Source organism: Callospermophilus lateralis, chromosome 18 (genome assembly GCF_048772815.1).
Source record: "Callospermophilus lateralis isolate mCalLat2 chromosome 18, mCalLat2.hap1, whole genome shotgun sequence".
NCBI classification, from domain to species: domain Eukaryota; kingdom Metazoa; phylum Chordata; class Mammalia; order Rodentia; family Sciuridae; genus Callospermophilus; species Callospermophilus lateralis.
Window position 1 is genome coordinate 18,188,374 of NC_135322.1, and position 27,494 is coordinate 18,215,867.

At 38.4% G+C, this 27,494-nt stretch overlaps 1 protein-coding gene across 2 annotated transcripts in view; it reads right to left on the reverse strand.

Moving 5' to 3' along the window:
* Positions 1 to 6,989: 6,989 nt before the first annotated feature.
* Uba2 (ubiquitin like modifier activating enzyme 2) overlaps positions 6,990 to 27,494 on the reverse strand; it is a 43,811-nt gene continuing 23,306 nt past the window's right edge. The window contains exons 10-17 of one of the 2 annotated variants that reach the window (XM_076838558.2): positions 27,201 to 27,364; positions 24,278 to 24,371; positions 24,071 to 24,183; positions 20,382 to 20,537; positions 18,061 to 18,157; positions 11,416 to 11,521; positions 9,279 to 9,415; positions 6,990 to 7,830 (exon numbers count right to left, since the gene is read on the reverse strand). In XM_076838558.2, the coding sequence (XP_076694673.1) occupies positions 7,649 to 7,830; positions 9,279 to 9,415; positions 11,416 to 11,521; positions 18,061 to 18,157; positions 20,382 to 20,537; positions 24,071 to 24,183; positions 24,278 to 24,371; positions 27,201 to 27,364 (1,049 nt within the window). In that variant the 3' untranslated portion in view covers positions 6,990 to 7,648. Of the gene's footprint in view, positions 7,831 to 9,278; positions 9,416 to 11,415; positions 11,522 to 18,060; positions 18,158 to 20,381; positions 20,538 to 24,070; positions 24,184 to 24,277; positions 24,372 to 27,200; positions 27,368 to 27,494 lie in introns of both variants that reach the window. The other variant, XM_076838557.2, reaches the window with a different exon arrangement.

Sequence of the window (27,494 nt, forward strand, 5' to 3'; positions counted from 1 at the left end):
GAAAGCTCCCCCAATTCTCCGGTTGGAGAAATTTATTCAGGAGACAGACGTTTCCCACATCTCTCCCATCTTCCTTCCCAGCGCCACCTCAGTTTCAGGCGCTGGGCCCAACAAGCTCAGCCTTGTGCAGACAGCTCTGCGCCGGCACCGCCACTCTAGAACACTGTGCATCTCGTGCAGATGCGCCTTTAGGACCTTGCATGACCCCGGGATCCCCCGCCCGACTTAATGCCAAGTGGCAGCTCTCTAGCGTCGGGCCCACTCCTGGATGTGGGGAAGGCGCGCCTAGAACTAGGAGCTGTGTTTGGTGGGGACTGGTCCACGCGCTGGGTTGCTGTACATAGGCCCTTTGAAGGCCAGGCCACGCCGGAAGCAGGCCTCAGGCTCAGAACCAGTGGGTAGCAAGCCTCAGCTGTGGTGACAACAGGGAGTCACCCTGAGATGGAGCTCAATGGTAGAAGGCTTGCCTAGCACACGGGGGGATCCTGGGAGGGGACATGAGGGAGAATGTCAAAGGAGCACCTGCCCAGCCTCTGATTTTGGCTGTAGCTCAAAAGGATGCTCCTGAAAGCACTAATGTTGCCGAAGGTCCTAGGACACATACAGCCATAGAGGCCACATTGGTAAGAACAAGAGGTGACTAGAGGTTTGTCCCACAAAACAAGACCACGGGTCCTGCTAAGTCACCCAGGAGGCTGGACTCAAATTCATGATTCATGATCTTGCTGCCTCAGACTCCCAAGTAGCTGGGATTCCAAGCGTGCATCAGTGCACCTGGCAGAACACCATGCCATTTTCTGTCAAGACTGGTGAATCCAGGAAGATGGTCTTTTTTTTTTTTTTTTTTTTTTTTTTTTTTTTTTTTTTTTTTTAAGAATGTAGGAAGACAGTCTTGAGGGAGGAATTCCTTCACTTTTTTCCAGACATCCTTGCTCAGAGAGTTCCAGGAGGGTACTTCCTGTATCTCAGGGACAGGTAACTTTCGTGGGGAATTGTTCTGCACAGACTGACCAAGGCAGTCTGGGCTCAACATTGCTAAGGAACAAGCTGTGAAGCACAGTGTTGGATCCCAACACCTCCCTGAGCTTGCAGAACTCCAGCCTCTGCCCCACCCTTGCACAGGGGACTAGCAATTTAAATGTTATCACATTTCACAGATTATCAATCATTTAAAAATACTGCCAAACTGTTGAAACAGTTGCACATATAATACTGGTATAAGTTGGTATAACCATTCAATTTCAGTAATAACAATCCAGTGGTTGTCAACATCCTCACTACATAAACCAAGCAACAAAACCAAAAATATTCATAAACAGCAGTGCTTCTTGTGAGAATCTATTTTAGGGAAATAATCCAAAATACAATTTAAAGACAAAAGTTTGCCATAACAATTGTTTGCAAAATCTATACTGTCCTCAGACCTCCAGCCTTCCAAAGTGGAGCTTAGAGGGGGCTCTGCCTTTACAAGCAATTGTGAACTAAGTGACTAAGTGTTCTAGAGCTAGGGATGTAGCTTGGTGGTAGAGTGCTTATGTAGCATGTTCAAGGCCTTGGGTTCAATCTCCAGCACCAAAAAACAAAACAAAACAAAAAAAGTGTTTTCCCCACCTGCCTACTTAGCGCTTTCAATACTTAAAACAATATACTGCCAGGTGTGGTGCTACCTGTAATCCCAGTGACCCGGGAGGCCAAGGCAGGAGGATTGCAAGTTCAAAGCTGGTCTTGGTAACTTAAGGAAACCCTATCTCAAAAAATAAAAAGGCTGGGGATGTAGCTTCGTGGTAGAGGTCCCCTGGATTCAATCTTCAGTAAAACAAAACAAAACAAAAAATATATTGATGTCCAGGATCTGCTAAAATTCATTACTTACTTAGAAATAATTAAAACCAGAAACAACCTAAAACATTCAATGTTCAACATTAAAATAATATCTCTGTGAAGTAGGAAATAGACTAAGCCATGATTTATATTGAAAATATTGAATAATGTGAGAATTATACCATTGAGGTCTTAAGTGGATACAATGCAGCATTCACAGGCCCTGGGACACACTTTCTGGGAGATATACATCTGTACACTACCTGAATGCCCCCAGACCCTTCTTCTTTTGTATCCTCACTGAAGGCACAGTGATGGTGTCAGCAGGCTGGCTCGTCGTTGTTGTTGTTAGATATACATGACAGTAGAGAATATTTTGAAAGAATTTTTTTTTTTTAATTCTGGGGATTGAATCCAGGGGTGCTTAACCACTTAAAAAGCCACATCTCCAGCCCTTTTCTTATGTTTTATTAGAGGCAGGGTCTCACTAAGTTACTGAGACTGGCTTTGAACTCACAATCCTCCTGTCTCAGCCTCCTGAGCCGCTGGGATTACACCTGGGTGCATTTTGGGCTTGGGCCACCACACCAGGCCCTTATTCTGCCTTGAGAAGCACAATGGAGAAGAAAAGGGACAGGCCAATTCATGAGACCTGAACCCACTGTCCATGGATCCACTGCGGGCCTCCACTGATGCCTTCTCTGCCCTCCACTGATGTGGGGGTGTTCTTTTGTTTCTTTCCTTCTCCTTTTCTCTTTTCCTCTTTCCATTTTCTTTAGTGGTATGATGATAAGTATTAAGCAACCAGATCTTGGGGAGAAATTTTATACAAATCAGTAGTCCTAATTTGTACCTTTTGTTAATTACGATGGTGTAAATACTCCCACTAGGGCCAATTTCAAACTACCAATATGGGTCACTGAGCAGAGTTGGGAAGATGGGTATAATCAGTGCTTGCCAGAAAGGATGAGCTGGTTCCCACACACCACTGCCTTGGTACCACGGCTGGAAGAAGGAGATCACATCCTCCAAAGTTAACCAGTCTTCCCTTTGTCTCAGCAAATGGACACAATCAGGAGGCAAAAACTGAACATGTCTGAATTCACAGCACATTCTGAGCCACCATCTTGAAGGCCCAGAAGCTGATCCTAGACAGACTTTGTCTATACCCATTTTTTTATGGACCTCTTGCCCCCCGCATTGTTCCTTCTTGTAATCTGGCTTCCATCTAGCTACCCCCTTAGTTGTCTGTAGTGTCTGGATTCTAATTATGAACACAATTCAGGGGTTTTCCTATGGAATCTTAGGTCCTATGTCAACCAGCAATGGCTGGATAAATTGGGTTATGAGGGAAAGGGAATGTTATGCAGTCAAATTCCACAAGGAGGAGGTTGCTAGGATCCACACTTCTTTCTCTCCCCTCAGTCTGCAACAGGTTTCACCCTGACAGAATTTCTTCTGTGGAGATCAGCACAAATCTTAAATCTGAAGCACACTGTCCCCTCTGCTCCTGGAGCTGGGCTATCTGATAAGTTTTACTAGGTGTACTCAAAGGGGTTTTTCCATCCCTTCTTCTCGGATGTCTCTTGTTCTTGCAGATTCAGTCTACTCTCAACATCCCCTGGTCCTATTATTTCCCTTATTCTGAAAAGGGCAGGAAAGATTCAAAGCATTGACACTTGAAGCCCTAGACTGGTTCTCAGTCTAAAAACTAGGCTTAGAAACCAACATTTGCAGCTTGCTTTCATCAAGTGTCAAGAGGCCATCTTTTCTTGTCTTGAAACCTTATCATGCACTCAGGGATAGGAATTTCTTCTAACCAAGTTTTATACTATGGTAAAACTTCTAGCCAGTCTATATAGCTCAATGGGGAAGATCTACTTATGGATGCTCAATCAGTAAAGCTTTTGCAATACCAGTAATACATTTTTGAGCAAGAGGTTGGTGTTTATGACTTTCAGAGATTCTGGAAACTGCTGCCGGAAGCAACTGGTTAGTTTGAAGGACCTCAAAACCTCAATCCCACCACTTATTGCTGACATAATAAAATGAGTAGTTGTATTTCCATTTGTGTCTTATTGTTCTCAAAGGTTTCTGCCCAGGCTAATGACACTAATAATGCTTTTCACCGTAGTGCAGAAGAGGGATGCTATTATATTTATAGAGAGTGAATGACATAGTATGCAAAATATCTAACTCTGAAATTGATTTGCCCAGTGGAAATAAACTGTTGGGGTCTGGGGACTATAATTCAGTGGTAGAGGGCTTGCCTAGCTTGAAGCCCAAGGTTCCATCCCCAGCACCACTTTGTACCCTGAGAACCTTACATTATATATTCTAATAAAATTCTTGCTCAGAACCTTTCCCAGTCTAGTGTGAGTCATCATTTGCTAGACTTAAACATTTTAAAGCTGGCATGAATCAGAGACATTTAGCAAAAATTATTAAAATGTTACTTTACCGGGAGGTAGTAACAAAATATAACCAGAAAGTATCTACAAAATATAACCAAACTGCATGAAAGCACTGTAGCCCTATAGTCCAACCCAGTTGATTTTACTTTTTTAGTGAGAGCAGTTAAAATTCCTCAAATAAGCTTTTGGCTGGAATTTGTTTTGAATTGGATACAGGGCAGGGGAGTGGAGGGAATATGTTCCTTCTGAGTGCAGAATGCAAATAATGTGTTCCCAGTATGAAAGTATCTATAAAAATACTTCTCTAAATATAACCTCCCTCAAAACAGTCAAATGGAGATTTTGGACCTCAGGATTTCTACTTTAAAAATACAAAGAAACAGAGGCCCTCCCTACCTCCACAGCTAAGAATGAGAAGCTTGCTTATTTATTTTTCTGCTACAGGGATTGAACCTAAGGGCACTTGACCACTGAGCTACATCCCCAGTCCTTACATTTTGAGAGGATTTTGTTAAATTGCCTAGGCTGGCCTTAATCTCATAATCCCCTACTATACAAGTAGCTAGGATTACAGGAGTGTACCACTGCACTTGGCTTTCAATACAAATTTTCAATTGTTACTAAAATTGCTAATGTCTGGGCTGGGGTTGTGGCTCAGCAGTAGAGTGCTCAGCAAGCGTGTGCAAGGCCCTGCCTGGGTTCTATCCTCAGCATCACATAAAAATAAATAAAACAAAGGTGTTGTGTCCAATTACAACTGAAAAATAAATATTAAAAAAAAAAAATGCTTGGGGCTGGGGATGTGGCTCAAGCGGTAGCATGCTCTCCTGGCATGCGTGCGGCCCGGGTTCAATTCTCAGCACCACATACAAACAAAGATGTTGTGTCTGCCGAAAACTAAAAAATAAATATTAAAAAAATTCTCTTTTAAAAAAATTAAATAAATAAATAAAATGAGCCTGTCTCAGGTATTTTTTTTTTAAAAAAAGGCTAATGTCATTTATTTTGCTGAGCCAGGAAATAGTTATCCCTGGTTATGTCTCTTAAATTTCCTTTAATCCAGAATAATTTCTTCCTTTTTAAATGATAATGACTTCAACTCAAGAATCCAGACTGATGGATTATGGAAGGAACATAACACATCCTGCATTTGTCTGCTTCCTCTTACTGTTGTTTAACTTGCCTCTCTACTTCCTTTGAGCTAAAAGTTAAACCTAGATGCTTATTAGATTCAGGCTATATTTTGGCAAGGTGCTGTGTGTTCTTGTTATCATCTCATCAGGAAGCACCTAATATCAGGTAGTCCCATTAGTGCTGCTAGATTTGGTCACATGATTATGGTGGTGACAACCAGAGCTACCCATTGCTGGGACTGAAGTTTTACTTTCGGGCGATCTGTGCAGCAACATTGGTGCACTGAGCTTAGACTGTTCCTTGAAAGGCTTGCACAGAAGGGTTTGGGATCTACTAATGATCTTTGCCTGGTCAGTTATTTCATTGATGATTCAGGCTCTTGATTAAAACACTGAATCCTCTCACGGTACATGCTGATATGTAGATCAGTCTTTTGAGACAATGTCACCACACTGTTCCCCAGGAGGCTGATTTGACACTGTATTTCAGGATGGGGCTGAGCAGAAGGCTGGAAATCAGTCCATCCCAGAGGCATCAAGCAGCAGGCTCCTGAGGGCAAAGACAACATGACTTTTCTAAAAGCTTTGATTACATGAATCTACAAAAGGTATGAAACAAGAAGAGTTAATAAACTGGATGGCAGAGAATTACACAAAGTAGAAAATCCAATAAATTATCCATGTGAAATGTAGTTATTGTCATCAACTGAAGGTCTACTTCCCAAAACACCAAAGACACTGGTATACCATGAGGAAAACAGCTTAAAGGTTTCTGATCTCTGAAAACTCAAGGCACCATCTGTGTGACAAGACCACTCTCAAGGGCCAAGGACTTCTGGGCTGCAGCTCAAGGAGGCTAAGTATTACTCCACTAAGATATTCTAGCCATATCTGTAGGTTAGAGCTAGGTTGTGAACAGTACACTCAAGAAAAGACTCCTCAGTTGGAGAACAGGACAATCCAAAAAGTACAGAAAGGAGGAAAGATCCCCACATCCACCACAGCATCTCAAATCCAAGATCCCAGTTACTGGGGCTGGGCAAAGACCACTTAAGAAATGTTCAACAATAAATAGGCTAAATGTTAACAATGTAATTTCTTTTTCCTTTGGTGAAGCTGGGGATTGAACCCAGGGCCACATGCATGTGAAGCCAGAACTCTACCAACTGAGCTATATTCCCAGCCCCAACAATCAAAATTTTAAACAACACTGCCATTAGAGGCTTTAGATTGGAAAGTAATCATCTATGGCAAATAGAGATCTTTTAAACCTTCACACCCATTAGGAATACATTTCTTTTATTAAAATATTTTTTATTAAAATAATTTTTTTTTTTTTTTTGGCATTGCTGGGGCCTGAATCCAGGGCCTCACTCATGCTAGGAAAGTGCTCCACCATTGAGTTACATCACCAGCCACCCTCCCACCTCTTTTGAGACAGGGTCTCAATAAGGTGTACATGCTGTCCTCGAAGTTCTCTTCCTCCTGTCTTAGCTTTTTGAGTGGCTGAAATTATAGGCATGTACCACCATGCCTGGCTGGCTGAGTTTTTTTTTTTTTTTTTAAATGCAAAGACTTTAGCATGCTTAACGGCAGGAAAAATGGGAACTATTCAGACATGTGTAACAAGTATGCAGATGCCATTTATTTGGTCCATAAGTACAGTATAATCATTTGAGTTTTACAAAACATCAAATATAAATAACCTGAAATTGTAACAATACACAAAAATTGTTTTCTTACACAGACATACCAGGCAGTACAAACTGAAAATCTGAGTAAATTAACATTGTTTTACATTAATATACATAGTGCCAATTAACATTTAAAAACAAGTTTCAATGCATAGCACTTGATATTTCTTTGAATCTGTTTCAGTCAGTTAAGAATATGAAAATGGTTAGATCTAGGCTAAAAATAATTCTTCTTCTAGCCAAAAATAAAGGCATAATATTTATAACCAGGTATCAACTTTACTAAACCACAATATTTTTGAACTATTAAATGATACCTAAGGGTATTTACATTAAAAAGGCAACATGCATTGTGGTGTTTCATCTCATGACTGGTTATGCACACACTTTGTTCAAAGGGTTTTAAAACTATACTCCTACTTTCAATACAGCGTACGCCAATGTTCTAATAGTTCTAGCAAAATGAATGCTTTCAAAGGGAGCAGAATCATTTTCAAGTCACCGTTGTCATTACTTTCCCTTTGGAACAAAGGACATAACAATCTGGTCCTGCCCAGATGAACTAATGTATCAGGAGGGTTTCTGCTCAATCTAATGCTATGACATCATCAAGCTCTTCCATCTGGTCTGTACGTGACCTCTTTGCAGTGACATTCTCCTTCTCATCTAATTTCCTCTTGCGACTTCTTGTTTCTTCACTGACATCAGCATTATTTGAAGGACCTTCTTCATCTGAATCAACTATGAGTACATCATCTTGCTCTTGTGCTTATTTCAGGAAAAAAAAAAAAAAGATTAAAAGTGTGGGAGTTATTAGTGGTTCACCAATATTTTATATACTTTAAAGCTAACTCTCTGAATTTATATCAAACTTAATAATGGCTATTCTTAGGGAACCGTCCCTTCTCACGATACTTACTGTTTTAAATAACAAGCACCTATCTTCCCCATCTTTTTCTTTCTTTCTTTCTTTCTTTTTTTTTTTTTTTTGAGGGGGGCTTAACTGGGTATTGAACTCAGGAAAAGCACCTAATTTTTTTTCTAAGTAAAATAAAAGTGGTAACAAGCATTATATAATTCAAAGGAATTATGCATCCTCAATGCTATCATTACCTACTCCAAACAAAAAGCAGAGGGTGCATATCCTAATAATGGCAGTGAAGGTAACAACATCAACAACAACAACGTAACAAACAGCACTTACAATGTGCCAGGAACTGTTCTGAGCCCTTTGCATATAACAACTCATTTAATCATCACAACAACCCTATAAAGAAGATAACATTATTATCCATTTTCCAGAAAAGGAAAGTGAGGTCAGAGATTGACTTTCTTCCCAGGGTCATACTACTACAAAAATGACGCCAGGATTCAAGCCTACAAAGTGGGAGCTCCACATTTGATGCTCGTAACCTTACACAATAAAGTAGTTTTATCTCCCCCTCTACCAAAATCAAAAGCAAACTACCTATCTTACTACTCATAGCCTCTTAAACCTGCCTGCCGCAAAGGATCAATAAATGTTTACTTCAAATTACAATTTTTAAAAAGCTAGCATAATAGTTTCAAAGGAGCCTGTTTTGGAGGGGGAAAAACAGCCCATAGGAGAGCTAGTCCATCCCCACACTCTCAAGACTAGAACAAAGACTAAATATATTCCAAAGAATGCAAAGACAGAGAGTCAACACAATGGAAACAAAGAAGATAAAAACTGATAGGAAACTTTTAGTTTCATGAGGAGGGAAGTAAACATTCAGAGCATAGAAAAGAATGAGTTATTTAGAAAAGCACCAAGCTTCAGGACTGACACCAGGGAACAAATCCCTCTGATACACTTTACCAAACGCTAAAATCCCATACTTACCAAGCACCTGTCTACTCAAAATAGACACATATTGATTTGTTGCTCCTAAATAAAATGAGCAGCCTATTATTTAGTTAGAAGAAACTTTAGACATTAGTAAATTCACTGATGTTTCAATTAACAAAAAATAACAAAGGGTTTTCATTTCCTATAACAATTTCCCTCAGTCTTAAATGTCTTCATGGTTCAGAAATTCAAAGTTCTGTTATCAAATCAATACCAAACCAGCATACATCTCTAGTATTTTTATGAATTTCTACTTCAATCAGCATTCTTAACTATAATTATAGTTTGTTTCTCCATACATTTTGCTTAGTGGATAATTAATCTGCTGGCTGAGGCCAGGACTTACCCGTAGAGGTGGAAGGCTGGGCTCCATCATCACTGCCATTGGTAATGCTTTTGGCAGCATCTTCAGTTTGTTTGGGCCCCACTTTTTCTGGGCCATCACCAACAACTTCAAATTCAACATCCTTTTCTAGGTCTTCACTGTAAAAGAATTGCATACCATAAAACAGGACCACTGATACAACTATTTACAAAGCAAAATTACATAATTCAAAGGAATTATGCATCCTCAATGCTATCATTACCTACTCCAAACAAAAAGCAGAGGGTGCATATCCTAATAATGGCAGTGAAGGTAACAACATCAGAGACACTATTCTCAAAAGTTCCAAGTATATGCTGTGTACAAAATACATATCCAGATTCAAATTTTTAAAAATTACAATAAAAAAAGACTGTGATAATTCAAAACTAATTTAATGGCCAAAACAAATGTACTTTCATATTAGGGACTTGCTGTAAACAAAGAAAACAAAACAAAAAGCTGAATAACTTCTATTGTTTATGTAGAAAACTGAGTCTGAAACTGTAGCCCAAAATAATTTCTAAGACACCATTTTTCAGCCACTATGCCAAAAAATTGTAATCACTCTACCAAAGCAGTTTGGTGTTTTAGGGATTAGGGTTACATGGTTTCTGGGTTACCCACCCATCTTTCTAGATAGCACCCCACTTTTGTACATGAGTTCCCAAAAACACGTATGAAAGTTTAATGCATGAAAGTCAAACAAAAGACTTACATGTTTTAAGGGGGTTCTGTTCCCAGAGAGCTAAAAAATATGATAAAAAAAAAAAACCCTAATTATGTCTCCTCTTTTAGACACCATGTGATACTTCTTGACTTTATATGTCCTTTCACTGTCTTTTCTTTCTAAACTGAACACAGCATGCCACTGGTAGCCAACTGGTGTCCAACTGAGGCTTAAGATCACACCCCAGTGATGTCTTTCTCTAATTCCATTACTTCTTTCTTTTTTCCCCATTACTTCTTACTAGTAATCCATATTCAGTCTTTCCTATCACTTTATGACTTTTGTTTTATTGGACGTGGGGCGGACAGTACTGGGAATTGAACCCAGGGTTACTACCACTGAGCCACATCCCCAGCCCTTTTCCTATTTTGTGACAGGGTCTCATCGAGTTGCCAAGACTGGCCTTGAATTCTGCCTCAAGCCTCCCAAATTGCTGGGATTATAGGCATGCACCACCATGCCCAGACATTGTTTTTAGCTTTTTATAAAACAAGTATAAATAAATATTACCTTCAAACAATGACACAAAAGACTACACAAGTTAGTATAAGATGGCAATGTTGGCAAAATGTTTGGATACCAAACACAGTTATTACCCTTCATGGAGGACCATTTGCTTTGTAACTGTGCTGTATATATTTATGTAAATAGTCTAAAACATAAGTACATTCAGTGTCTTGTTTTCTAAATGGGTAGGAAATAATACCAAAGAGAAAAAAAATACATGACTAAGGAATCTGTACAGGATATCTCTTAATATTTTAGTTTTTATTACAATAAAAAATCATAAAATTATTTGTTTTATGGGGGAAAGTAGTTCTATCTTCTGAGGAATTTTAAAAATTAACTATTTTATTCCAGTTGAATTATTAAAATGAACTCACCACTGATTATACTCAAAGGCCTATACTCTAAATCATACATCAGCCACCATTGTTGATGGTTACCCTTAAACATTTTTGCTTATCCCTTTTATTTCTTGTCTTATTTTATTTTATGGGGGTACCAGGGATTGTATTCAGAGGCACTCAACCACTGAGCCACATCCCCAGCCCTATTTTATATTTTATTTAGAGATAGGGTCTTGCTGAGTTGCTTAGCACCTCGCTTTTGCTGAGGTTGGCTTTGAACTCTTGATCCTCCTGCCTTAGCCTCCTAAGATGCTGGGATTACAGGAGTGTGTCACCACATCTGGCCCCTCCCTTTTATTTCTGAATCCCCAAACTTTCTATAGGTCAAACTTCAGGTAACTCAATGGCCAACTCGAGCAAATACACTTTCAGTTTTTAATGAACAGTAGGGTTTGCAGGTAGGAAAACATTTTCCCTCCACCTTATCTTAAATTTGTATATTCCAATTTCTTATACATAAAATATTAACAATTCCTACCTATGAAGGATGTTGATCAATAAAGTGTAGTCCTGAAGGAAATCATCTGCTTGAAGCCGGCTGCCATTTCTAATTCCAAATTCTGACAACTTCTTATGATTATTAGCTAGAAAATGTGAAAAGAAATGTAGATCCTTTAGTTATGTCTTCATGGAGCAGTCAAATTAATTTTAAGCTAAACCCCTGGGACTGGTGTTAGCTCAGCAGTAGAGCATTTGCCCATGTGATGCACTGGGTTCCATCCTTTGCACCATATGGAAATTTATAAAAAAATAAAGATATAACCCCAGTGACTCAGGAGGCTGAGGCAGGAGGGTCCCAAGTTCAAGGCCAGCCTCTAAACTTTGCAAGACCCTTACTCAAATTTTTAAAAAAGGGCTGGGGATGTAGGGGTTAGTAGCAGAACACCCCTGGGTTCAGTCCCCAATAGGACGCACAAAACAAGACACTCCTCTATCATGAACTATGTCCCTCCAAAATTCCTACTGCCAGAACCACAGAATGTTACTGTACTTGGAGATAACAGCTTTTTGAAGATGTAATTAAATTAAAATGAATCCTTTACCAGTAGGCTTTAATCCAATAGGACTGGTGTCCCTGTAGTAAGAAATTTAAATACTCAGGGATGTGCTTTCACAAAAGGAAGGCCATGTGAACAAACAGTGAGCCCAGGAGAGAGGCCTGAGAAGAAACTAAACCTTGCAACACTGTTATCTTGGACTTCCAGTCTTCAGAACTTTGAAGAATATAAATTTTTGTTGTTTAAGCTGCCTAGGCTGTGGTATTTATTCTGGTAGATACTGCAGACAAATACACCGAAACTGTTAGGTACTTAGGAATTCAGTCATGAACGCTTAAAATTACCAAAACTACTACAAGGGGACCAAAGTGAGAAATTCTGAGAAACTTTTCTCATTCAAATCAAGTTAATTCTGGAGTCCTAGAAAAGTCAAAGCAACTTTCAGAGTTGTCTGAAATATATTCTACTTGTAAAAAGGTATCTGTGACAACCTAGTACACTTTTTAGTGAATTTTACAATTAGATAAGATTCCAGCACTGTATCAAGGAAAACAAATGGACTTTTCACTTTTTTTTTTTCAACAAGAAGCCAACAAAATGTCCTCCAAATAATCAGTTCAATTTGTTCTCTTTTTTCACATATCATTTCTTTTCTTCATTGTCCTCTTCTTTTTTATTTTTTTGGTAGTTGGGACTGAACTCAGGGGTACTCAACCACTGAGCAACATTTCCAGCCCTATTTTGTATTTTATTTAAAGACAGGGTTTCACTGAGTTGTTTAGTGTCTCACTGAGTTGCCTAGCGCTTGGCTCTTTGCTGAAGCTGGCTTTGAACTTGTGATCCTCCTGCCTTAGCCTCCCCAAGCTGCTGGCTTCACCTATCATTTCTATCTTAAAATCCCCAGCATGTAGCACACAGTTCTTAGCATTCAATAATTCTTTGTAGCCGGGCACACCACGTACACATGTAGTCCCAGCTACTCAGGATGATCCATGAGTTCTAGGCCAGCCTGGGCAACACAGTAAAACATCACCTCAAAACAAAAACCTTTGCTACATGAATTGTAAATACTCCACTGAAGAACAACTCCTCCAAATGACTTTCTGGTATCATATCTCTTCCCACTATTCTAAGGCCTTTCTGCCTTAATTATCCTTTCTCTCCTGCTTGTACAAATGTTCCACTCTTCTGGCCTAAAAAAAAGAAGCTAAGTTTCATTCAAAACTTCATCCTCAGGCTAGGCAAGTGCTCAGTGACAGATTGCTCAGCACTTGCCTAGCCTGTCAAAGGCCCTGAGTTCAATCCCTGGAACTGCAAAAATAGGGCTGAGGTTGTAGCTCAGAAGTAGAGCACTTGCCTAGCATGTATGAGGCACTGGGTTCAATCCTCAGCACCACATAAAAAAATAAATAAAATGAAAATATTAAAACAACAACAACAACACTGCTTCCCCAATTTAATGCCAATTTATATTCCCTCCGCAGTCTATTTTATTGAATATCTGTTATGCAAGGTACATAGATTTTCTAGGAAATGTAATGCAGTAGCAGAGTGCTTGAGTAGCATCTTTAAGGCCCTGGGTTCAATCCCCAGTACCAGGAAAAAAATAATTATGGTGATATTATCATGTTTGTTTATTATTATTGGTCCTAGGTACCAGAGGATTGAAGCCAGGGGCTCACATATGCTAGGCTAGCACTCTACAGTTGTACAACATCAGCAACCACTTTCATTACATTTTTAAATTTTATCTATTTATTTTTGCAGTACTAGAGTCTGACTGAATTCAGGGGAGTTCCACCACTGAGGAATATCTACTCACTGTGGATGAGTGAAAGAGTTTGAACTGGAACTATTTTCTTTAAAAAAAAAAAAAAAAGTGGTATTTTTACTTAGCAATAAAATAGAATAAAATCATGACATTCGCAGGTAAATGGATGGCGTTGGAGAAGATAATGCTAAGTGAAGTTAGCCAATCCCCCAAAACAAAAACTATATCCCAGATATTTTTATTTTTTACACTGAATTGCCCAGACTGGCCTGGAACTTGGGATCCTCCCACCTCATATGCTACCATGATTAAAATAATTTTGAAACAGGGCCTCACTAAATTGCCCAGGCCACCCCATACTTATGATCCTCCTGCCTCAGCCTCCCAAGTACCTAGGATTACAGACATATGCCACCCCACCTAGCTAATTATATTTAAAGGCTATACATTTCTACATAATTTAAATTTTCAATTCAATAATCTTTTTTGGTATTGGGGATTGAACCTAGGGGTGCTTAACCACTGAGTCACACCCCCAGCCATTTTAAAATATTTTATTAAAGACAGGGTCTTGCTGAATTGCTAAGTTGCTGAGATTGGCTTTGAAACTGTGATCCTCCTGCCTTAGCCTCCTGAGCGCCACTGGGATTACAGGCATGTGCCATTGCACTCAGCTTTTTTTTTTTTTTTTAAACCATTTTTCTTTCATTTAAGAAAAATGTTTTAAAAGGTTTTCTTTCTTTCTTTGTTTTTTTTTGGTGGTGGGGGTGATGGGTACCGGGGATTGAACTCAGGGGCATTCAACCACTGAGCCATATCCCCAGCCCTATTTTGTATTTTATTTAGAAAAAGGGTCTCACTGAGTTGCTTAGCACCTCGCTAAAATTGCTGAGGCTGGCTCTGAACTTGCCATCCTCCTGTCTCAGCCTCCTGGCATGCATCACCCACACCAGGCATTCCCTAAATTTTTGACACCCAGAAAATACTGAAGGTTTATTCCAGTCCTTTTCCAGATTTCATTTTTATTGAACTATTTCCATCTGTGTGGAATATCTTTGGACAATGATACTTCCTACTGAATTCCAGTTCCAGTTTCAAACCCTTTCAGTGAATTTAATCCTCCTCAGAACTAATGGGTTCATAGCTAAACTGTGGAGCCAACCTACACTGTGGAGGCCTTTAGTGGATGAACGGATAAAAAAAAATATGGTATATGTACACAATGGAATTTTACTTAGCAATAAAATCATGATATTCACAGGTAAATGGATGGCGTTGGAGAAGATAATGCTAAGTGAAGTTAGCCAATCCCAAAAAAACAAATGCTGAATGTTTTTTCTGATATAAGAATGCTGACTCATAGTAAGGTAGGGAGGGGGAACATGGGAGGAATAGATGAATTCTAGACAGGGAAGAAGAGAGGGAGGGAAAGGGAGGAGGCAGGGGATTAGCAAGGATGGTGGAATGTGATGGACATCATTATCCAAAGTACATGTATGAAGACAAGAATTGGGTGTCAACCTACTTTATATACAGAGATATGAAAATTGTGATATGTGTAATGCAAATCAACAACAATAAAAAACCCAAACAAAAAACAAAGTACAAATATAAAGACATGAATTGGCGTGAACATACTTTACATACAAAGACATGAAAAACTGTGCTTTATATATGTAATAAGAATTGTAATGCATTCTGTTGTCGAATATTTAAAAAAAATAAAATCAATTAAAAAAAAAGAACTAATGTGTTCAAAAGTTAATATGGGTTCTTATTTTAGAGAATTAGCATCATCTTTGAATCCAGAGTCTACTAACAACATAGTACAGGCCTAATGATGCTACTCTTTCTAACCCTTACTGGCTCCTTGCCTCTACTTCACACCCTTTTTAACAGACCCTCTGCACATTATATGGAACCACACTGTTCCTGTGTTTAAACCCTGGTGCGAATGGGATAGTGGGCCAGGCAAGTCAGAGGAGAAGATAAAGACAAACACAGCAAGTATGACACAGAAAGTTCCAGCCTCACCACCACTGCCAACCCTATGGCACTTTCATTCTGAAATGGAAATAAATTATTCTCCATTTCTAGAGCTTTTTATGTTGTTTTACTAGTTTATGCTTTTATAGATGCTATCTATTCTATCCAAACGCAGACCTTCCCTTCTCTGTACAGGTCCCCAGCTCTTCTTTAAAAGTTAACCCAACTGGGGCTGGGGATATGGCTCAAGCGGTAGCACGCTCGCCTGGCATGCGTGCGACCCGGGTTTGATCCTCAGCATCACATACAAAGATGCCGTGTCCGCCGAAAACTGAAAAATAAATATTGAAATTCTCTCTCTCTCTAAAAAAAAAAAAGTTAACCCAATAGTCTTCCCTCTCCTGCTGCCCTAACCCTCCCTCCACAAAGCAAAATATGCTCTCCTTCAATTCATACCCTGTACTTGACCCTTCTTCAATATACTATATACTAAATCATCTCTCCTTCCAGGCTGTAAAGCACCTTGTGCCAAGGACTGCTATCTTGAATCCATGCTTGTTATAAATACCCTAAGACTGTGCCTAAAATACAGAATTCCATGCATTTGAATAACCACTGTTTCAACCTCAGTAACACACTGTTGACACCCAGAAAATACTGAAGGTTTATTCCAGTCCTTTTCAACCTCAGTAACACACGTACTCCATGAAATAGGGACACGTTTTATTTATTTATTTATTTTAAAGAGAGAAGTGAGAGAGAGAGAGAGAGAGACAGAGAGAATTTTTTATATTTATTTTTTTAGTTTTTGGCGGACACGACATCTTTGTTTGTATGTGGTGCTGAGGATCGAACCCGGGCCACACGCATGCCAGGCGAGCGCGCTACCGATTGAGCCACACCCCCAGCCCCAGGGACACATTTTAAACTATTGAGTTTCTTGACCTCATTTTTTTTGGTGCGGGGGGGTGGTTGCTGGAATTAAACCCAAAGTCTCATGCATGCTAGGCAAGCACTATACACTGAGATACATCCTTAGCCCTCCATTTTTAACTAATATCTGAAAGAACTAGTGAAAACTAAGGGGACAACATATCACAAAACACAACTTCTTTAGGATGAGGACAGTTGGCTAAAATGGGACTTGAATATTCAAGTGGACTCCTGTAATAGACTGGCACCCAGCCAATATATGGCCTCCAATTACATATGATCTAATATCCCAAACAATTCTCAACAAGCAATTACACAAGTATCCTGACACTAAGCCTTAAAGAAAGGTTAATATTTGAATCCCTGTTAGTACCTGGCAAAGAATAGTGAATAAATGACCACTAGACAAATAGGTGATAAATAAGCCGATACAGTAAAGAACTGGGACATGGAAGAATCAACTGGTAACCCAAGAAATGAGATATAAAAATGGCAGAAGGAATGTGGGAACTTTCTAATCAGACTGATTAAAATCTGAAGGAAGTCTAATTACAATGCAATTCTTACTACAGAAGCTTCAACAGAATTCAATCAAATGTATTCTACCTTATCTTTTAATAAATACTTTAACAAAAGTAATAAACTGCTTGATTTTCTTTTCTTTTTTTGAGGAGGGGAAGTGGAGGTACTCAGGAGCCAACCTAGGGTTTTGTGCATGCTAGTCAAGCATTTTACCATTGGGCCCATTCCTAGCCCTTGCTTAAAACTTACGAAAGCTTAGAAAGCTAAAACTAGGCACTGACTTCACCAACATTTTCTGCTGTGTAGCAGGAGCAGGCTATCAAGACTTTCCCATTCTTAGAAAAAACATCCAAGAAACTCAAGATTATCCTCCCCACTGATTTAAAAGCCTGAAGTTTTCTCATTACCAACATAGCCTCCAGGTTCCATGACACAGGAAAAGAGGTTCCTTGGAAGCAGACAAGAATACTGCAGTCACAATCTGTTCACTGAGTTATTGAGAAATAGTCCCTTAGTATTGAGATTTAATTTTTTAATATATATATATTTTTTTTAGTACTCGGTGGACACAACATCTTTGTTTGTACGTGGTGCTGAGGATCGAACCCGGGCCGCACGCATGCCAGGCGGGCGCGCTACCACTTGAGCCACATCCCCAGCCCAGTATTGAGATTTAAAAGCATCCAAATTTGTGCTGTGGTGACTCCATCAAGGAAACACCACCTTGGGAAAACACTTCCATGACCAAAGGTCACCCCCATTACCATGGAACCGAGTAACATATGCAATGAACAGATAATGTGTACTCCACTCTCCTTCCTTTGAGGAGTACAGAGTACACATTAGTTAGCACATTAGAGTGCACAATAATTTCATGTCCCTAAATGAGGGGAGTGGATAAATGCAATAATACCTTCTGTCTCTCCCTCTTCTGAAGATATTAGGATTGTTCCTTTCCCATCTTCAATTTGGACATCTGGTGCTACCATAGCAAATTTTTCTTTCACTATCTATAAGGAAAAAAAAAGATTAAAAAATATTAATACAGGCAATTAAAGACCATTTAAAAATAAATAAAATAAATAAAAACCTCTAGATTTTTTTCTATAAAGGCTCTTACTTTCTCCTTTCATAAAGGGGCTAGTTAGGAAAAACTGGAGAGTTAGCCACATTCAACCACAAATGTAGATCAGAGCAAACTTCCTCTAAATGGGACTTATGAACTACTTGACTGGCTCTTGATACTCTTGATATGTTCTTCCCCCCCACATTAGGAAGTGGACTCCAAACTTAACATTTCATCCCAGATTCTACGCCAGCCCTTTAACAGAAGGTTTGACAGATGAAAAGAAATTCTTACTAACCTGACTCTCAGATGACCTCATCATTCCTGAATTCCATATAGGTTTGGAAAATTTATAAGTGATCCTATTCTAATCACTACCAGCTCCTAAAAATTGATATGGAGTATCTCTCTAGAGGTCTAATTACCCTCAAATAAAGGGATTATCTTTAATCCCAAGTCAATATTTTCAACAATAATAATTCCTAGGAATAAAAGGGGGCAGCAACCCTCCAATGTCCAGTTAACCAAGATCTGCTGCCTTCCCTGACCAAGATATGATTGCAAATTAATCTTCCCTCTGTAGCCAGTTCTGGGAGGAAGGTCATTCCCTACCCACTTTGGGAAAGGCTTAATCACGTATCTCAAGAGGTTTGTAAATATGTAGCACTGTGATGGATTCAATCAGAGAACAATCCAAAATGCTCCCCTAAGTGGGAAGGGACACTTTTCAGCCATTTAAAAAAGCTCAATGAAAGCAATCTAGACAATTTAGAAGGAACCTAAATCTTTTTCTTGCATAGTACGCCTGTGTGAGAGGGGGAAGGTAGATGGTACAGAGGATTGAACCCAGTGCCTCACTCATAGACAAGCATTTACCACTAAGCTACATCTTTAGCCCTCTTTATTTTGAATTAGGATCTTATTAAGTTGTCCAAGATGCCCTCCAATTTGTGATGCTCCTTCCTTAGCCTCCCAAGTAGCTGTGATTCCAGGTGTGCATCACCACACAGGGCTTAGACTATATCTTAAATCCCCATTTCTTATACTCCTGCTCTACAAGTGAATGCAGAATCAGGTCATATTACAAAAATCTATATAGTGTCACTAAGTCTCAGATTTCATAAATAATTAACAAGAGCCTTCTAATTTTGTGGGAATGGGTACTGTCCAACATCTCGAGCACCTGAACTCTGCAAGGTATCCCTACCCTTAATACAAAGCTACTAACTGGGATTTTGCTCCACTGGAAACACAGAACTTTGCTATTCTTAGTCAAGTATTCACAATTCATAAAAAAAACCTTGTCTGAGACAAGTGCAGTAGTCTGTAACTATAATCTCAGCTAGTAGGAAGGCTAAGGCAAAAGGATCACAACTTTAAGGCCAGCCTCAAGAAGAGAAAAAAGAAAGCCTGGGAATATAGCCAAGTTTAGTGGTCTAGCACCCCGGGTTCAATCGTCAGTACTACCATAAAACAAAATAAAAAAAAAAATTAAATAAAAACTCTTTGTGGGTTTGGCCATAGCCCAAACGATTCAAAGACATTTCTTTTTTTTTAGTTGTTTTTGTTTGTTTGTTTGTTTTGGTGCTGGGGATTGAACCCAGGGCCTTCTATATGTGAGGCAAGCACTCTACTAACTGAGCATATATCCGCAACTGCAAAGATGCTTCTTTATCTACCAAAAAAAAAAAAAAAAATCAGAACTATTTGGGAGAATCACAAGTCTAAGGCCAGCCTCAAGGTAAGTATATTAAAATAAAAAATAAAAAGGTCTGGAGACTTATCTCAGTGGTAGAGTGCCCTGGGATTCAACCCCTAGTATTGCCAAAACAAATGAACAAAAATCAGAATTTACTCACTATGTGGGAAATAAAGAGCAAAAAAGTCTGCCTGCCATGATACTATGCCACCTATGGTACATATTCCAGACAAATACACTTATCCCTTATGTGCCTGGGATAGGAGGCACATATTCTGGAGTCAGAGAGAAAAGCGCAGCAATCTAGATAGTGAAATAATCCAGGAAATTAGAGCAACTCACTTCAGAGATTTTTGGAGCAATTACCTGGTATTTAGTTTGTTACCAGGTATTTAGTAATATGCTGTAAAGGATAAAAGGACACTTGGATTTTTTTGTTTTAGGGAACAGAACTGGCCCCTGAACTCACCTTATCTTGCAAGGTGAGAACAGTCACTTTGTGGACATTCAGTCGCACAGTCACCTCTGGCTTGCTGGCACACACATAACAGTTGGGGTTAGGAGGATCCAGTGCACAAGGCACAAGCAGCTTCTTTCTTGGGTTTGGTTGTTTATTCAAAAAAATCTTTGGAGAAAAACCAAAAAGCAGGAATCAGAAACGTGAATTACAATTTTATATACCAATCTAAAAATCATTTTGTCTATTAATAAAAAAACAACATAACTTAAACATTCTCCTCTAGAGATGGCAAGGATCAGGAAAATCATAACTTTTTAAAGAGCCTAGTTTTTTAATCTTCTTTTCTATTTAGCTACCATATAAATAGCTGGGTTTACTCTAAAGACACCTGTTTGTTTTGTACCAACTCCACATGCTTCTGCTAATTAATTTAGCAAGAGTATAAGTATAGCCATATTTGTCTCTGGTATCATCATTAAATCAGCTTCTGGGTGTCCTTCATAGTTTTTATTCTCAGTTACTTTAAGTCAACCTCTTTGTAAGACCAACACACTTCTGCAATTAATGATAATGCTTTTACAGATATATGGAACAAAAGTGACCACCTTTCCAAATTTCCTAGGACAACTAAAATAACATTTATGGAAACAGGGAAAGATACTGGTATTAATGCTATTTGTCTAATATCTCCTCCTCAAAAAAAAAATTAAAAACCAAGACCAATTTTTAAAAAATTACACTGAATTAGGAAAGGTCCCAACCTTAAACTACTATAAAGTTTGGTGCACACTATCAAGATTAAACAAATACAACAAAGTCAGAAGAACAGAAGAAGCTTAGATACAAATTTTCCATATTTGTCTACAATGTAGCACTATGTCTACTAAGAATCATTAACTCTAAAGGAGAACCCTATAGATTCCCCCAAGTTTAAAGGAGTATATCCTTGGAGACAGTAGAGTCCCCCTCTATAACTTTTCCCTACAGTGAGTACTGGTCATGTAGCAGGGCTAGAAAGCAAACTAGAAAACAAATGGGGGAAACATTTCTTTGATTTTTGGGCTTTGCCAGGAAGATTAAGTATACTAAGGTGGGGCTGGGGATGTGGCTCAAGCAGTAGCGCGCTCGCCTGGCATGCGTGCGGCCTGGGTTCGATCCTCAGCACCACATACAGACGGGGATGTTGTGTCCGCCGAAAACTAAAAAATGAATATTAAAATTCTCTCTCTCTACCTCTCTCTCTTAAAAAAAAAAAAAAAAAAAAAAAGTATACTAAGGAAAGTAATAATAAAACAAAATTGGGATTAGGAATATAGCTCAGATTGTGTACTCAGTCTGCGTAAAGGCACTCAGACCAATCCTCACTCCAAAAAAGGTATCACTGTTAATACCCAGGCAAACATTATTAATCCATCTTAATATTCATTTAAAAATGTGAACAAAGTAAATCCAGATATATAAGTATCAACAGTCCAAGAGGTGGATGGAAACAAGCAAGCAAAGAAATCAGAAGGATGTTACAAGAAACTGACATAAAGTAAGTTTGACAATCAGTTATGATCATGGGCTCAAAGGGACACTGAAGCTACAGGAAAAGTTGTTTGCTATAAAAAGAAAAAATTTTAAAAGTTCTTACAAATTAAAATTATGGCAGCCAAAATAAACATTTAAATAGAATTGAATCAGCACAGTGTCACACACCTGTAATCCCAGTGGCTCCAGAGGCTGAGGCAGGAGGATAGCAAGATCAAAGCCAGCCTCAGCAACAGCAAGGTACTAAGGAGCTCAGTGAGACCCAGTCTCTATAAAAAGGTACAAAATAGGGCTGGGGATGTGGCTCAGTGGTCCAGTGCTCCTGAGTTCAATCCCAGGCATTCAAACAAAAAAAAAAATAATTGAATCAAGATGGTGGAGTGATTATACGACTGCACATTCCTTCACCCTGAGATTTCATGAAAACATAGAAGTTACCTTAAAAAATATATAAAGGCTGGGGGTGTAGTATTAGTAACAGAATGCTTTCTGAGCACATTAGGCCCTGGGTTAGATTCCCAGCTCTGCCAAACAACAATGAAATAAAGAATGTATTGTTAATTCTGAAAAAGAAAAAAAAAAAAGAATACCATTGCAGGCTGGACATTTTTAAAAATTCCTGAAAAGAATGGGTCCTGGGGCTGGGCTTGTGACTCAGAGGTAGAGGACTTGCCTAGCAGGCACTGGGGTCAATCCTCAGCACCACATACAAAAAATAAAATAAAGGTACTGTCATCCTACAACTAAAAATGTAAATTGGTCCTTTGATTACAACACTGACATAAAAAGGAGAACATAAATAGTAGCAAAAGTATTGGTTACTTGAAATTTTTAGGAAGTTTCTTTGAGCTGGTAAGAAAGCAAAGCCTCCTAAGACAAACTCAATAACGAAAGCAGGAACCAAACAGAACATCCAAGTGGTTTAGACTTTTTTTTTTTTGATACCAGGAACTAAACACAGGGGCACTTAACTACTGGGGCACTTAACCAATCCTGGCCCTTTTCATTTTGAGATAGCGTCTCGCTAAGTTGTTTAGGTCCTCATGAAGTTGCTGAGACTGACTTTGAAGTTGTGATCCTTCTGCCTCAGCCTCTGGAGCCACTAGGATTACAGGTGTATGCCATGGTGCCCAGTCAAGTGGTTTAGCCTGAAAAGGCACACCTAGCCCATCCTTTACTAATATAGGAACTCTTTTAAGAACCTGGAAATGAGGGAGAGCAAAGAGAAAAAAACACCTTCCCAATAGAAACAGCAAGAGGAATTATCTTGACCTTGGGTTTGGTGGAAGGTCTAATGTCTTTCCTATCAATCATTACAGCAAGAAAGGAACCAAGCAGATTTACTGTCTAAACATGTATGGGTTGAAAACCTAAAGTTGAGAATTTAAAAGTAGTCCTAGCAATGGGGATGGAGCTCAGTGGCACAGTGCTTGCCCAGAATGCACTGGCCCTGGGTTCCATACCTAGTACCACAAAAAGAAAAAGTTATCCTAGGTTGGTAGTACAAATACTCCATAAGGTAATGTACTTCAAGGTATGTATAGATACTTGAACTGTCATAGCTACAATTCTAAAATACATTGTTACAAAACCATAAATCACTTAAGTAAACAAAACACAGATCTAGTAGAAATGGTGGGACACATCCGTAGTAAAGATTTCAGACTTGAAAATTAATCAAAGAATGTAAAATAATTCTAAAAGAGAATAAAAAGAATGACCAAAGACCAATGACCAAAGAATAACCATTTTTTTAAACCATAGAATTGGAAAATCTTTTTAATATGTAGATCTCATGCTAAATTTCTCCAAGAATTTGGTAAAACTGGAAATGTTAGAAACAAATTAGCTTCTGCTTTCACTTATTAGATAAAAATAAGTCAACGAGCTTTCTTTTCTACTGAAATTTCCAGGAAGATTACTTAAACACGCACTCACACAAGGTAACTGAAACAATTGTTTTTCCATTGCTTTAAATCAATTTTGTTGTTTTAATTTTAAAAAAATGTCTGCTTTACATGCTTTTTATACTTTGGGAGTTGGGGGGTGTGTGCTGAGGGTTGCATTCAGGGCCATGCACATACATAGCAAATGCTCTACTACTGACTATATCACTCCTATTTTAAAAAGACCTTGAATAAAAAAAGGCAAACAGAAATACTCACTGTTCTACACTGGTCTATTTTTCCTGATAAAATCTTCAGTCCTTCCAATACTATCAACCCGGCAATCACTGCATTAGTAGTAGCAATAGCAGGAATAATGTTCCCTGCCATTGCTGTGGGGGGAAAAAGATGAACATGTTTAGCTGTTAAAAAAGAAAAAACAACTTTGAGGTTTTGACAATACAAATGAAGTACAAAACAACTTACATTTTATATCAAACCTGCTCTTCATATTCATACTGAAAATATGCATCCTGAGATTTGCAGCAGAAGTGACAAAATCCATTGCAGATGGGTCATCCTGCCAATAATATAAGTTATTTAACAAGTCTTCCCATGAACTCACTAGCTTGACTAGTATTACTTTCACAAGAGTACCTTCACATATGTATAATATTGTAGACAATTAACCAGAACAAGAGGTAGTCATGAAAGAGAGGCTACTCTCAGGTAAGTAGCATGGAGATTGGATAAAAGGGACAGGGGCTTATGACTTCTGGTCCAGGAATATAGTCAAAAAAGAACATCAAGAACTACCTTGCTTCTAGGAGATTGCTCATACTTACAAATGCACTGGGGAACAAGTACATAATACACCAGAATCCCAATTCCATTAATTGATGATGGCAACCCTTTCCTGGGTTCACTAGTTAGTAATGAGATAATTGTTGGACAAGCACAGAATCCAGGCAAAGACACAGGCTGTTTGACAAAACAGTTTCACTAAAGTCTCAGAAAGACCTGGACTACTACTTTGGGCTCTCCTCCTCCAAACTCCCTTCATAGATACACCACTCACCCATGTGTGCTGTGTCTTCAGATAACGAAACATGATCAAAGTTTTCTCTTTATAATTTGCATTTTTCTTGAGGCCATATCCTAGACTCTTTAATTAGATTTCGGTAAGGCTTTCTGCTTTGAATTAAGAAGATATAACAGGATGGAAGAAAACATTTTGGATATGCCCTTTTTACTAGCAATACCCTGTGCAGAATTCTTCAGTGTACAAAACTAGAGCTGAAGGAGTCAGCTCTAGTTCAGTGGATCTGCTGAAAAAGGACTTACCAAGCCATGTTAATATTTTATTCAGCCTTTGGGTCACTTTTCAGCTAATAAAGATGACCACCCTTAAAGAAAAATGCTATTTTTGCATGGCCCAGAGTAATTCCTGGAGCAAAGGCTCAGAGTTTAACATTTGTTTATCACCATATACCTAGTTCATCTCCAAATTCAAAATGCTACTCCCTGTCATGACTGTTTCTACTTCTATTTTCTGGTAAATTCTTGAGTTGAGATGTAACTGTCTCTCTCTCTCTGTAAGAAGATGCTTTTTTATTCTTAAAGAAAAAAGAAAAAGAGCTGTTAGGAAGTGAGTCCCTTCATGTACTTATTAACTGGCGGTGCAACTTCAGACAAACCAACCTTCCTGAGCATCTCACAAGGTTGTGCTAAGGATGAGTAAGAATATTTCACATTATCAATAGTGTGCATGAGGAATTTCCGAGGCAACTGGCTTATGATACCCATTAGGTATCAAAAGGACTTTACCGAAGAAGGTAACAATTCTCAGTTCCAAAAGTTCCCTGTTTTAGCCCCTGTGACAGATTAAAAAAGAAAAAGAAAAAAACATTCCAAATATCTAGAACAATGAAAATATTTGAAAAACTACCCTTAGTATCATGTAAACCAAAAAGATTAATGTATAATGGTGCACACCTATAATTTCAGTGACTCAGGAGGCTGAGGCAGGAGGATAACAAGTTCAAGGCCAGACTGGGCAACTTAGCAAGATCCTCCCTCAAAATTAAATAAATAAAACAAAATAAAAACAAAAACGATTGGGAATGTAGCTCAGTGGTTGAGTGCCTCTGGATTCAATCCTGCAACCACAAAATACAAACAAAAAGCCTCAAGAGCCAGGTGCAGTAGTGCATGCCAGTAATCCCAGCGACTTGAGATGCTAAGGCAGGAGGATAGAAAATTCAAAGCCACATTAAATGATGTTACATATTTTAGAAAATCTGAAATTGAAGACTCTAAAAAAAAGAAAAGGAAAAGAAAAAAAGAAAGTGCGAGGCCAGCCTCAGCAACTTAGAGAGGCCCTGCCTCAAAAAGAGCTGGGGATACAGCTCAGAGGCAAAACATTCCTGGATTCAATCTCCAGTAATACCTTCCACCTCCAAAGACCTCAAGAACTTAAATTTACCAGCTTTATTTTAGATATCTGATTAAACAAAGTTCCAAAATTTGTGCACAGAAAGGTATCTTGGATTTCTAAAACTGGTCTGACTCTTTAAAATCCACTGACAATTAAAATTAAGTAAAATGAACTCAAAATACAATATCTAACTGCAGAGCACTATTAAATATTATTTTTAACTTTGAGAATAAATATATCTCATTTTTTTATACTGAGAAATATTTCTCTTAAATCTCTGAACAGCTATATCTATTTCAATAAAAAGGCAATTTTATTACTTTCTAGATCAAATACACAGCCAATGAGCTGTCATTTTGAAAAGATTTCATGATCACTTTAAATAAGTCTGTATTATACAGAATGTTAAATCAATAAAACATTTCACTAATAAAATTCACATTATTTTTCTAGTCAACATAATTATAAATGTATTACTAGAATCCAAAATAAAGTTGTTTTTTTTTTTTTTTAATTTTTTTTAATATTTATTTTCTAGTTCTTGGTGGACACAACATCTTTGTTTGTATGTGGTGCTGAGGATCGAACCCGGGCCGCACGCATGCCAGGCGAGCGCGCTACCGCTTGAGCCAAATCTCCAGCCCCAAAATAAAGTTTTATTACATTGCTCAAATTTATTTATAGAAAATTCACACTTAAAAGTGGAGGGCTGGGGTGCAGCTCAGTGGTACAGCACTTGCCTTGCCTAAGCCTTGGGTTCAATTGCCAGTAATGTCAAAAGAAAAAAGAAGAATCTGACAAATATAGTAACTAGAGATGAAAACATCCATACCAAATTACAGATATTTCCTCAAAATCTGATAGAATAAATGATATCTAAAAAACAAAGAAAAAAATACTAGTTGCTATTACAGATTAATAACTATACATCAGATACATAAGCAATAGATGATACTCATTTTTAATACTAACCTTATCCCATATGAGCTCAGCTCCATCTCCTTTTTCTGCTAAATGAACTCTCAAAGTCTCAATGCTCTTTGAAAAAAGACTTGCATAGCTCTTTACATCTAGAACCTGCTGGTCTTTCAGACCTAGCTGGGGTTCACTTTGTTGATCTGATGGATTGGATTCTTCTCCTCAAAAAAAAAAAAAAAAAAAAAAAAAAATCACTACAGTACAAGTATCTGTACAAGAAAATTGTTAAAACTGATAGAAAAAGTACAAGGCCATCAGGACTTGCATTACTGGGGGATTCATGGATAT